The 12,651-nt window shown below is 46.9% G+C and overlaps 1 protein-coding gene across 11 annotated transcripts in view; it reads left to right on the top strand.

Moving 5' to 3' along the window:
- The window catches only part of SNED1 (sushi, nidogen and EGF like domains 1), an 81,687-nt gene that overhangs the window by 22,246 nt on the left and 46,790 nt on the right, over nucleotides 1-12,651 (top strand). For all 11 annotated transcript variants that reach the window (XR_006057790.1, XR_006057791.1, XM_042239382.1 and 8 more), the window contains exon 2: nucleotides 11,129-11,416. Coding sequence is in view for 9 of the 11 variants with exons in the window: in XM_042239382.1 (XP_042095316.1) it covers nucleotides 11,129-11,416 (288 nt within the window). In the remaining 2 variants the exon portion in view is untranslated. The remainder of the gene's footprint in view (nucleotides 1-11,128; nucleotides 11,417-12,651) is intronic.

Raw genomic sequence — 12,651 nt, 5'->3', positions numbered from 1 at the left:
AGGAGAGGGGGTTAGGGCCGTGCCTCCATTTTGTCAGTAATGCCTAACGCAGCTCCCGACACCGGACTCTTTGCGACCCCACGGACTGCAGCACACCAGGCTTCCCTGTCCTTCACCAACTCCTGGAGCTTACTCATTGTGACGATGACGCCATCCAACCATCTCATCCTCTGTCATCCTTTTCTCCCCTTGCCCTCAATCCTTCCCAGCATCAGAGTCTTTTCCAATGAGCTGGCTCTTCACATCAGGTGGCCAAAGTATTCAAGCTTCAGCTTCAGCAATTGTCCTTCCAATGAATATTCAGGGTTGATCTCCTTTAGGATTGACTGGTTTGATCTTCTGGCTGTCCAAGGGACTCTCAAGAGTCTTCTCCAGCACAACAATTCCGAAGCATCAATTCTTCAGCACTCTGCTTTCTTTATGGTCCAACATTCACATCTCTACACGACTACTGGAAAAAACATTACTTTGACTAGATGGACCTTTGTTGACCAAATGATGTCTCTGCTTTTTGAAATGCTGTCTAGGTTCCTCATAGCTTTTCTTCCAAGGAGCAAGCACCTCTTAATCTCATGGCTGCAGTCGCCGCCTGCAGTGATTTTGGAGTCTCTTGATCTCACGGCTGCAGTCACCGCCTGCAGTGATCTTGGAGCCTCTTGATCTCACGGCTGCAGTCGCCGCCTGCAGTGATCTTGGAGCCCGAGAAGACGACCTCTGCCACTGCTTCCACCTCTCTCCTGTGTGCCATGAAGTGACGGGGCCGTATGCCATGATCTTTTTTGAATGTTGAATTTCAAGCCAGCTTTTCACTCTTTCTCACCCTCATCAAGAGGCTCTTTAGTTCCTCTTTATGTTCTGCCATTAGAGCGGTGTCATCTGTATCTGAAGTTGCTGATATTTCACCCAGCAATCTTGATTCCAGCTTGTGCTTCATCCAGCCTGGCGTTTCACATGATGTACTCTGCATAGAAGTTAAATAAGCAGGGTGACAATATACAGCCTTGTCATACTCTTTCCCAATTTTGAGCCCAGTCCATTGTGTCATATTTGGTTCTAACTGCTGCTTTTTGACCTTCATATAGATTTCTCAGGAGACAGGTAAGATGGACTGGTAGTCCCATCTTTTTAAGAATTTTCCACAGTTTGTTGTGATCCATACAGTTAATGGGTTTAGTGTAGTCAGTGAAGCAGAAGCAGATGTTTTTCTGGATTTCCCTTGCTTTCTGTATGATCCAACAGATGTTGGCAGTTTGATCTCTGGTTTCTCTGCTGTTTCTAAACCAAATTTATGGTCATAGACTTTTTTCATATTGTGTGTGTGTGTGCTCAGACATGTCCAACTCTTTGCGACCCCGTGGACTGTAGCCTGCTAGGCTCCTCTGCTCATGGGATTACCCAGGCAGGAACACTGGCATGGGTTGCCCTTACCTCCTCCATGGAAACTCCTCGACTCAGGAATCAAACCCACATCTCTTGCATCTCCTGCATTGGGAGGTGGATGGGTTTGTTTTTTTTCACCACTGTGCCACCTGGAAAGCCCCTATCTCTTTATTATCCTTTCAATCTCCATGGCCTCTCTACTAATATCCTCTCATTTCTCATATCTGTCATTTATGTCTTCTTTTTTTCATAGATAGCCTGGCTAGAGGCTTATCAATTTTATTCATCTCTTCAAAGAGCCAGCTTTTGTCTTTGTTGATTTTTTAAATGGATCACCCATTTTCAATTTCATGGATTTTCCCTGTAATTCTTATTACTTCTTTTATTCTGCTGCTTTGGATTAAATCTGCTCTTCTTTTTCCAGCTTCCTAAGGTAGAAACTTAGATTATTGATTTTAGACTTTTCTTATTTTCTAATACACATTCAGTGCTCTAAATTTCCCTCTTGGTACTGTTTTCACTGCATCTCACAATTTTTGATAAATTACATTTTTTAATTTTCATTTAGCTCAAGTATTTCTTAACTTCTCCTGACATTCTTAATGCCCCATGTGTTGTTTAGAAGGGTGTTGTGTAACTGCCATGTAATTGGGGTTTTTCCAGTTATTTTTGCTATTGATTTCTAGTTTAATTCCAATGCGGTCTGAGAGCAGATATGTAGAATCTCTATGCTTTTCGGTTTTTTAAGGTGCATTCTATGGCCATGGATGTGGTCTGTGAACATTGGTGAATGCTCCTTGTGAGCTTGAGGAGAATGTGTATTCTGCTGTTGTTTGGGGAAGAGGTATGTTGATTATATCTAACGTTGATAGTGTTGTTGAGTTTGGTTAGGTCATTTCTGATTCTCTGCCTGCCAGATCCATCCATTTCTGGTAGAGGAGCATTGACATATCCAGCTATAATGGTGGACTTGTCCATTTCTCCTTGCAACTCTGATAGCTGTTGCCTTGTGTAGTTCAATGCTGTGGGGTGTACACACATTCAGTTCACTTCAGTTCAGTCACTAGTCATGTCCGACTCTGCGACCCCATGAATAGCAGCTCGCCAGGCCTCCCTGTCCATCACCAACTCCCGGAGTTCACTCAGACTCACGTCCATCGAGTCCGTGATGCCATCCAGCCATCTCATCCTTGGTCGTCCCCTTCTCCTTCTGCCCCCAATCCCTCCCAGCATCAGAGTCTTTTCCAATGAGTCAACTCTTCGCATGAGGTGGCCAAAGTACTGGAGTTTCAGCTTCAGCATCATTTCCTGCAAAGAAATCCCACGGCTGATCTCCTTCAGAATGGACTGGTTGGAACTCCTTGCAGTCCAACGGACTCTCAAGAGTCTTCTCCAACACCACAGTTCTAAAGCATTAATTCTTCGGCGCTCAGCTTTCTTCACAGTCCAACTCTCACACCCATACATGACCACTGGAAAAACCATAGCCTTGACTAGACGGAACTTTGGTGGCAAAGTAATGTCTCTGCTTTTGAATATGCTATCTAGGTTGGTCATAGCTTTTCTTCCAAGGAGTAACCGTCTTTTAATTTCATGGCTGAAGTCACCATCTGCAGTGATTTTTGAGCCCCCCAAAATAAAGTCTGACACTGTTTCTACTGTTTCCCCATCTATTTCCCATGAAGTGATGGGACCAGAGGCCATGATTTTCGTTTTCTGAATGTTGAGCTTTAGGCCAACTTTTTCACTCTCCTTTTCACTTTCATCAAGAGGCTTTTTAGTTCCTCCTCACTTTCTGCCATAAGGGTGGTGTCATCTGCATATCTGAGGTTATTGCTATTTCTCCCGGCAATCTTGATTCCAGCTTGTGCTTCTTCCAGCCCAGCATTTCTCATGATGTACTCTGCATATAAGTTAAATAAGCAGGGTGACAATATACAGCCTTGACGTACTCCTTTTCCTATTTGGAACCAGTCTGTTGTTCCATGCCAGTTCTAACGGTTGCTTCCTGACCTGCATATAGGTTTCTCAAGAGGCAGGTCGGGTGGTCTGGTATTCCCATCTCTTTCAAAATTTTCCACAGTTTATTGTGATCCACACAGTCAAAGGCATTGGCATAGTCAATAAAGCAGAAATAGATGTTTTTCTGGAACTCTCTTGCTTTTTCCATGATCCAGCAGATGTTGGCAGTTGATTTCTGGTTCCTCTGCCTTTTCTAAAACCAGCTTGAACATCAGGAAGTTCACGGTTCACGTATTGCTGAAGCCTGGCTTGGAGAATTTTGAGCATTACTTTACTAGCATGTGAGATGAGTGCAATTGTGCAGTAGTTTGAGCATTCTTTGGCATTGCTTTTCTTTGGGATTGGAATGAAAACTGACCTTTTCCAGTCCTGTGGCCACTGCTGAGTTTTCCAAATTTGCTGGCATATTGAGTCCAGCACTTTCACAGCATCATCTTCAGGATTTGAAATAGCTCAACTGGAATTCCATCACCTCCACTAGCTTTGTTCATAGTGATGCTTTCTAAGGCCCTCTTGACTTCACATTCCAGGATGTCTGGCTCTAGGTGAGTGATCACACCATCGTGATTATCTTGGTCGTGAGGATCTTTTTTGTACAGTTCTTCTGTGTATTATTGCCACCTCTTCTTAATATCTTCTGCTTCTGTTAGGTCCATACGATTTTTGTCCTTTATTGAGCCCATCTTTGCATGAAATATTCCCTTGGTATCTCTAATTTTCTTGAAGCGATCTCTAGTCTTTCCCATTGTGTTCTTTTCCTCTATTTCTTTGCATTGATCGCTAAAGAAGGCTTTCTTATCTCTTCTTGTTATTTTTTGGAACTTTGCGTTCAGATGCTTGTATCTTTCCTTTTCTCCTTTGCTTTTCGCTGCTCTTCTTTTCACAGATATTTGTAAGGCCTCCTGAGACAGCCATTTTGCTTTCTTGCATTTCTTTTCCATGGGGATGGTCTTGATCCCTGTCTCCTGTACAATGTCACGAACCTCATTCCATAGTTCATCAGGCACTCTATCTATCAGATCTAAGCCCTTAAATCTATTTCTCACTTCCACTGTATAATCATAAGGGATTTGATTTAGGTCATACCTGAATGGTCTAGTGGTTTTCTCTACTTTCTTCAATTTCAGTCTGAATTTGGCAATAAGGAGTTTATGATCTGAGCCACAGTCAGCTCCTGGTCTTGTTTTTGTTGACTGTATTGAGCTTCTCCATCTTTGGCTGCAAAGAATATAATCAATCTGATTTCGGTGTTGACCACCTGGTGATGTCCATGTGTGGAGTCTTCTCTTGTGTTGTTGGAAGAGGGTGTTTGCTATGAACAGTGTATTTTCTTGGCAAAACTCTATTAGTCTTTGCCCTGCTTCATTCCATGTTCCAAGGCTAAATTTGCCTGTTTCTCCAGGTGTTTCTTGACTTCCTACTTTTGCATTCCAGTCCCCTATAATGAAACGGACATCTTTTTTGGGTGTTAGTTCTAAAAGGTCTTGTAGGTCTTCATAGAACCATTCAACTTCTGCTTCTTCAGCGTTACTGGTTGGGGCATAGACTTGGATTACTGTGATATTGAATGGTTTGCCTTGGAGACGAACAGAGATCATTCTGTCGTTTTTGAGATTGCATCCAAGTACTGCATTTCAGACTTTTGTTGACCATGACGGCTACTGCATTTCTTCTAAGGGATTCCTGCCCACAGTAGTAGATATAATAGTCATCTGAGTTAAATTCACCCATTCCAGTCCATTTTAGTTCGCTGATTCCTAGAATGTCAACATTCACTCTTGCCATCTCCTGTTTGACCACTTCCAATTTGCCTTGATTCATGGACCTGATATTCCAGGTTCCTATGCAGTATTGCTCTTTATAGCATCGGACCTTGCTTCTATCACCAGTCACATCCACAGCTGGGTATTGTTTTTGCTTTGGCTCCATCCCTTCATTCTTTCTGGAGTTATTTCTCCACTGATCTCCAGTAGCATATTGGGCACCTACCGACCTGGGGAGTTCCTCTTTCAGTACCCTATCATTTTGCCTTTTCATACTGTCCATGGGGTTCTCAAGGCAAGAATACTGAGTGGCTTGCCATTCCCTTCTCCAGAGGACCACATTCTGTCAGACCTCTCCACCATGCCTGCCCGACTTGGGTGGTCCCACAGGGCATGGCTTAGTTTCATTGAGTTAGACAAGGCTGTGGTCCTAGTGTGATTAGTTTGACTAGTTTTCTGTGAGTATGGTTTCAGTGTGTCTGCCGTCTGATGCCCTCTTGTAACACCTACCGTCTTACTTGGGTTTCTCTTATCTTGGTCGTGGGGTATCTCTTCATGGCTGCTCCAGCAAAGCACAGCCACTGCTCCTTACCTTGGATGAGGTGTATCTCCTCACTGCTGCCCCTCCCGACCTTGAATGTGGAATAGCTCCTCTAGGCCCTCCAGTGCCCACGCAGCCATCGCTCCTCGGGCGGGGGTAGTTCCTCTTGGCTGCTCCTGCACTGTCGCAGCCTGGCACTCTCAGCCGCTGCCCCTGACCTCGGATGCAGGGTAGCTCCTCTAGGCTGGTGCCCCTGACCCTCGGATGTGGGATAACTCCTTTCGGCTGCTGCCCTTGACCTTGGAAGCGGGGTAGCTCCTGCCGGCCGCCGCCCCTGACCTCGGACGCGGGGTAGCTCCTCCCAGCCGCACTCTGCGCATCATTGCAGCCGCCCGCACACACATTAAGGATTGTTATGTCTTCTCGGAGAGCTGACCCCTTAATCATCATGGAATGCCATTCTTTATCCTTCATAACTATGCTTGCTTTGAAGTCAGATCTGTTTGGGATAAGTACAGCAACTCTTGTTTTCTGTTGACCAGTGTTAGCATGGTATAACTTTCCCCCATCATTTCCCTTTCATCTATATGGTCTTCATATTTAAAATGAGTTTCTTGCAGGCAACTTATGGTTCGGTCTTGTTTCTTGGTCCGCTCTGGCACTCCGTCTTTGCACTGGTGCCTTTAGACTATCGATGTTGAAAGTGATCACAGATATGGTCAGCTCGATACCTGCCACATCTGCTACTGTTTTCTATTTGTTGCCTTGGTTCTTTGTTCCTACTTCGCTTTCTGTCTGGCTTTTGTGTGCGAGGGTTTCTAACTGAACGACTGCCCTACAACAGTGTTCCTTCCATATGCAACATGGTGACTCACTATTTCCGTACATTACAAAATGATCGCCACTGTACGTCTCGTTACCGTCTGTCACCACACCACGTTATCACACGATCGCTGACTGTGTGCCCCACGCTACGCATCTCATCTCTGTGACATGGTACTTTGTAGTGGAAATCTGCACCTCCTCGTAGCCCCCTCACCTAAGCCACTCATTGTCCCGCCACGCCTCCCCCTGTCCTGCCAAGCCTCCCCCTGTCCCGCCACGCCTCCCCTCTGCAGCCTCCTGTTTGCTCTCCATGAGTCTGATCATTTAGGTTTGTTCATTTGCTTCTTTTTTTAAGTTCCACATACAAGTGAGATCATACAATATTGTCTTCTAGATCTGACTTAATACCCACTAAGTCCATCCATGTTGTAACAAATGGCAAAGTTTCGTGCTTTCTCGAGGCTCAGTAATATTCGATTACATATGTATCTAATTTTTCTTTGTCTGTTCATCTATTAGTGGTTAGTTTGCTTCCATATCTTGTCTATTGTAAATACTGCTGCTGTGAACATAGGGTGCATTTATCTTCAAATTAGTATTTTTGTTTTCTTTGGGAAAATACCCCAAAGTGTAATTGCTGGATTACACGGTAATTCTATCTTTAATCTTATGAGTAACCTCCACACTGTTCTTCATAGTAGCTGCATCAGTCTAAGTTCCCAGCAGCAGTACACATGGGTTCCTTTTCTCCACATCCTCACCAAAATACTTTATGTGTTTTTGACAACAGTCATTCTGACAGGTGTGATGTGATATCTCATTTTGGTTTTCTTTGATTATCAGTGAAGTTGAGCATCTTTTCATGTGTCTACTGGTCATCTGTATATCTTCTTTAAAAAAACATCTATTCAAGTCCTCTGCTCATTTTTTTAATCTGGTTTTGTCTTCTGTTTGATTGTTTTCAACACTGAGTTATGAGGTCTTTGTATATTTAGGATATTAACCCCCTTGTTGGATGTACAACTCGCAAGCATCTTCTCCCATTCAGTAGGCTGCCTCTCCATCTTGCCGATAGTTCCCTTCACTGTGCAAAAGCTTTCTAGTTTAAGTCCCATTTGTTTATCTTGGCTTTTGTTTCCCTTACCTGGGAAGACAGAGTCAGAAAAGAATCGCTGAGACTGGTGTCAGAGAGTATGCTGCCTGTTTTCTTCTAGGAGTTTCGCGGCTTCAGTTCCTGCATTTAAATTTTCACTCATTTTGAGCTTATTTCCATGTGTGGTGTGAGAAAGTCTCACTCATTTCGAGCTTGCTTCCACGCGTGGTGTGAGAAAGTCTCACTCATTTCGAGCTTGCTTCCACGCGTGGTGTGAGAAAGTGGTCCAGCCTGAGTCATCTGCATGTAGCTGTCTAGCTTTCCCAGCATCATCCATTGAAGAAGCTGTGTCTCCCCTGTATTTCGCCTCCGCTGCTGTGGACCAGTCGGCCCTGTGTGTGTGGATGTGTCTGGGGACTCTCCACTCTACTCCGTTGACCTAAGTGTCTGCTTTTGTGCTAGTGCCATTCTGTTTTGACTGCTGTAGCTTTGTAGTGTAGTTTGAAATCAGGGTGTTTGAAACCTAGAGCTTTGTTCTTTCCAAGTTTGTTTTGGAGATTCACAGTCCTTTGTGTTTCCATACACATTTAGGAATTACGTGATCTGGTTCTGTGAAATTTGCCATTGCTGTTTTGATAGGAATTGCACTGAATCTGTAGATTCCCTTGGGTCATGTAGTTATTTTAACAATATTAATCCTTCCAATCCATAAGCACAGTATGCCTTTCCATTTGTTTGTGTTGTCTCTAGTTTCTCTCATGTCTTACAGTTTTCAGCGTACAAACCTCTTACTTCCTTGGTTAGATTCATTCCTGCCTATTTTATTCTTTTTGATGCAACTTATAGGGGATTATTTTCTTAATTTCTCTTTCTGATGGCTCATTGTCAGTGCATAGAAACACAGCAGATTTTTGAATATTAATTTTGTAGCTTTCTTCTCTATTTAATTACTTATAGTTCTAATTGTTGCGGGTGGCATCTTGAGGATTTTCTAATATACAGCATCGTGTCATCTGGAAACAGTAAAAGTTTACTTCTTCCTTTCCGATCTGAATTCCCTTTATTTCTTTTTCTTGTCTGATTGCTGTGGCTAAGACCCTCAAATACTGTATTGAATAATAAGGAGGGAGTGGCATTCCCTGTCTTGAATTTTGTCAAAAGCATTTTCTGCATCCATTGAGATGATCATATGATTTTTATTCCTCAGTTTATTCACGTGATGTATCACATCGTGTTGTTTGCTGATTTCGAGCCATGCTTAGGTTTTGGTTTACTTACACAGGCTGCCAAGACATTACAGCCACCTCAATCTAATGACTTCTTTGTTTAATTACTTTAAGACAACTAATCCCAGTATATGTTCAAATAACACTGTAGTACTTCTCAGGAAGTGTGAATGCCTCTGTAGCAACAAAACAATACTAACGGTTCCCCCGCTTTGTGTCATTGCTGTCGTACCTTTTACATACATATTATATGATTGATACATTACTGGTATTATTATTTTAGACAAACTGTTTTCTGTCAGATCCGTTAAGAGTAAGTTTTAATTTTACCTTCATTACTTCATTTCTTCTTTATTAAATATATTATTTGAAAATATTTTTCTGTTTTGTGGGTGGCCTTTTTACTCTGCTGATAGTATCTTTTGACGCACAAAATGTTTTTAATTTTGATGAATTCCAGTTTGTCTATTTTTTCTTTTGTTGCCTGTGCCTTTGGGGTCATTGCCAAAGCCAACGTCATGAAGCTTTTGCCCTACATTTTCTTAACGAGTTTTATATTTTTAGGTCATATATTTGGACCCTTGATCCATGTCGGTAATTTTGTAATGGTGTTAGGGAGCAATCCAGTTTCATTCTTTTCCATACGAATATCCAGTTTTCCCAGTACCGTTTGTTGGAGAGACCGCCCTTGCTCCATCAGATGGTCTTGGCACCCCTGTTGAGAACCACAGGGCCATGCACGTGCGGCTCCGTTCTGGGCTCTCTGTGCGGCTCCCCTGATCTGCCTGCCTGCCTTCAGGCCGCTGCAACACTGTCTTGATTACTGTAGTTTGCAGTCAGTCTTGAAATCAGAAAGTGTAAATCCTGCAATGTTGGTATTCTTTTTCAAGATTATTTTGGCCAGTCTCTTGATGAAACTTTAAAACTTGCATTTTATTTCTCTGAATATAGTAAAGTTTGCTATTTTAGCATCTCTGTCTGGCAATTCCAGTGTCTGCTGTTTCTCCTCCTTCCGGTTATTCCTGTTACCAGTGTCTCACTTCCTTGCATGCCTGATCTTCAACTGTGTCCTGGAGTTTGTATTTGGGCAGATATTTACAGGAGCAACTCAAGGCCTCAGATGTTGCCATCTTCCTAAAGGCAGAGTTTTTCTTTACTCCTGCCAAGAACCTGGTTCCCTGTGAGAGGCCGCCTTAATCTAAGTCCCGGGCTTGCAGTGCCTGGATGGCCCAGGTGAAGGGAAGGTGGAGTGAGTGCCTGCATGGGGACCATCCGCTCTGGGCCCACCCTGATCATGACGGGGGCCTTAGAGGCCCCAGCCTCATGCGGGGTTAGCAGACCCCTCACCTCGAGCTGGCTCTGCGGTCTGGCGCGCTCTCTTTCCCTCCACGAGGCTGCAGAGCTTCAGGCATGGCTTGCGTCTGCTGCTTCCACAGCTGCAGCTGCACTCACCTCAGGCGCCGGGCTCACCTCCAGCCTCCTCTTGTCCCAAACTTGGAATCGAAACACGTTCCCTTGTTCACTCTTTCTTGCCTTTCCGAGGTGTATTTATTAGCATTTTTGGTTGATGTGGGTTGCAGAGCCTGCCCTCACCCCAGGGGTTGTTTCTAAAGGCAGAGTTCTGACCTACACTTCCCAGGACAGGTCGTGCGGGTGGACAGCATACTCTGTGGTCATTAACTCACTCATCTTGCCCAGCCCAGCCTGAGAGCCCAGTTCAGTATTCACACCGTCCTACAGGTCAAAAGCCAGAGCACAGAGAGGCAAGGCCAACTGCCTGCTGGCTGCACAGCTGGGGAACGTGGGGTTAGCACTGGACCCTCTTGTGTCTGAGCGCAAAGATGCCGCTCCACCTCCTGTGTCCACCGTGAGGAGTCCTGAGCACAGGCGTCCCCATCTGGCCATTGAGGCCCTCCCACCCCCGGCCTCCTTCTCACCCCTGCAGACCTGCTCAGAGTCTGCCCTGCGCTTCTGAAGCCCCTGTCGGCAGTGGGACCAAGGAGCTAGGGCCACTGGGCAGGTCTGAGCCCCCCCACCCTCCCAAAGCCAGGGCACATGCTGGAGGCTCCCCACCCCGCACTGACAGCCCCAGGCAGGGCACCATAGGCAGCAAACAGGTCAGAGCCTGCACCCAAGGAGGGGATGGAGCAGGCCCGGGGGGCCCCCGGTCAGGAGCCAGGAACTGTCCATCCTAGAAACGCCCACTCAAGGCTGGCTCAGCCTCAGTGGGTGCCCGGTGGCTGAGGCTTGGCCCCCCTCTCGCTTTCTGCCCCAACAGGTGAACAACAACGGGATCATCTCCTTCCTGAAGGAGGTTTCTCAGTTCACCCCCGTGGCCTTCCCCATCGCCAAGGACCGCTGCGTGGTAGCGGCCTTCTGGGCGGACGTGGACAACCGGCGCGCAGGGGACGTGTACTTCCGGGAGGCCACGGACGCGGCCACGCTGCGGAAAGCCACGGCGGATGTCAGGCGCTACTTCCCCGAGCTCCCGGGCTTCTCCGCCACCTGGGTGTTCGTAGCCACTTGGTACCGCGTGACCTTCTTCGGAGGCAGTGCGTCTTCCCCCGTGAGTGTTCCATCCTGAGGGGGGAGGACATCCCTCTGGGGCCCAGGGTCTCCCTCCAGGCCCCTGCCTTGCTGGGCTGGGCCGGATGTCATCCCCTTGCCATGCCCAGAGGGGACAGTGGGGCTCAGGGACAGAAGCCACTTGCCCAGGTCACAGGGCCAGGCTGGACGGCAGAGCCGGGACCTTCCTGGCCTCCTGGAAACCACCCGCGTCCAGGAAAAGGCCCAGTGCCCCGACTCGGCAGCTCACATACCCGGGAGACAGAGGGTCTGTTGGGGCTTTTAACAGGAGCATGATGGCGATTCAGGAAATGTGCGCTCTTTCCGTAAACATTACTGTGAAAGAAATTTCACATGAGTGAACTTCTGTTTACAAACGGCCCATTAACATTTCTATACTGCCTTTGTTTCTTATCACTAGTTTGTAAGAAAAATGTCTTTTTAACAAGAAGTAAAGAATCCACAACCCCGCCAGCAGGGCAGAACCATTCAGTGTGTGCTGTTGTGTACGGACCCGCAAGATAGAGAGCAAACGGAGCCGCCAGAGTCTGCTGCCCCGCGAGCGCCTCCTGCGGGCACTCTGCATTCTGTGCTCTTGTGCGTGTTTGGTTAGAGCTTCACCTCCGCAGAGTCATTTCACCTATTACCTCTCCGCCTGGGAGGAAGGAGGCGCCCAGGGTCCCTCCTGAGCAGACGCTCTCCTCTTTGCAAACCCAGTCTCTTCCAAAATGCTTGTCTTGTGAGACAGGGACCCGAGACTCTGGGCTTGGGGTGGAGGTTGGTCTGGGAGCTGGGAGACAGGAAGCCCCCCTCCCCAGGGGCAGCTGCGGGAGCAGGTGGACCCGCAGAAAGTGGCAGTCCGGCTTGAGGCACGGCCTCGTCCTCCTCAGACGCCTGGACCTGCCAGCCTGCAGAGCCCCTCCACCGGTCTCACCAGCCGGGGCCCTGCCCCCCAGACCTCCCCCAACGCCGGCCAGTAGCCGGCCCGTCTCCTCCCTGACTTCCAAGGCCTAAGTCTGCCTTCCTGAAGGCGAGCGCTCGGTCTCCATGTCAGCTTTCACCGTGGGGCTCCCTGAGTGCATGCCCCCCAGCGTGGTGGCACCTGCCCTCAGGTGTCCCCCAAGCGTGCTGCACAGCCCCCAGTGGGTCGTGAAGTCAGATCCTGCACCCGTCGCTAGAAGGGAAATGGCTGCCCGCAGAAATCTAATCTCTGCTAAAAATGTGCCCAGTCACGCC

The sequence above is a fragment of the Ovis aries genome, chromosome 1, assembly GCF_016772045.2.
Source record: "Ovis aries strain OAR_USU_Benz2616 breed Rambouillet chromosome 1, ARS-UI_Ramb_v3.0, whole genome shotgun sequence".
In the NCBI taxonomy this organism is placed as follows: domain Eukaryota; kingdom Metazoa; phylum Chordata; class Mammalia; order Artiodactyla; family Bovidae; genus Ovis; species Ovis aries.
Note: the sequence above shows the minus strand (reverse complement) of the source record. Positions and strands in the feature narration are given on the sequence as shown.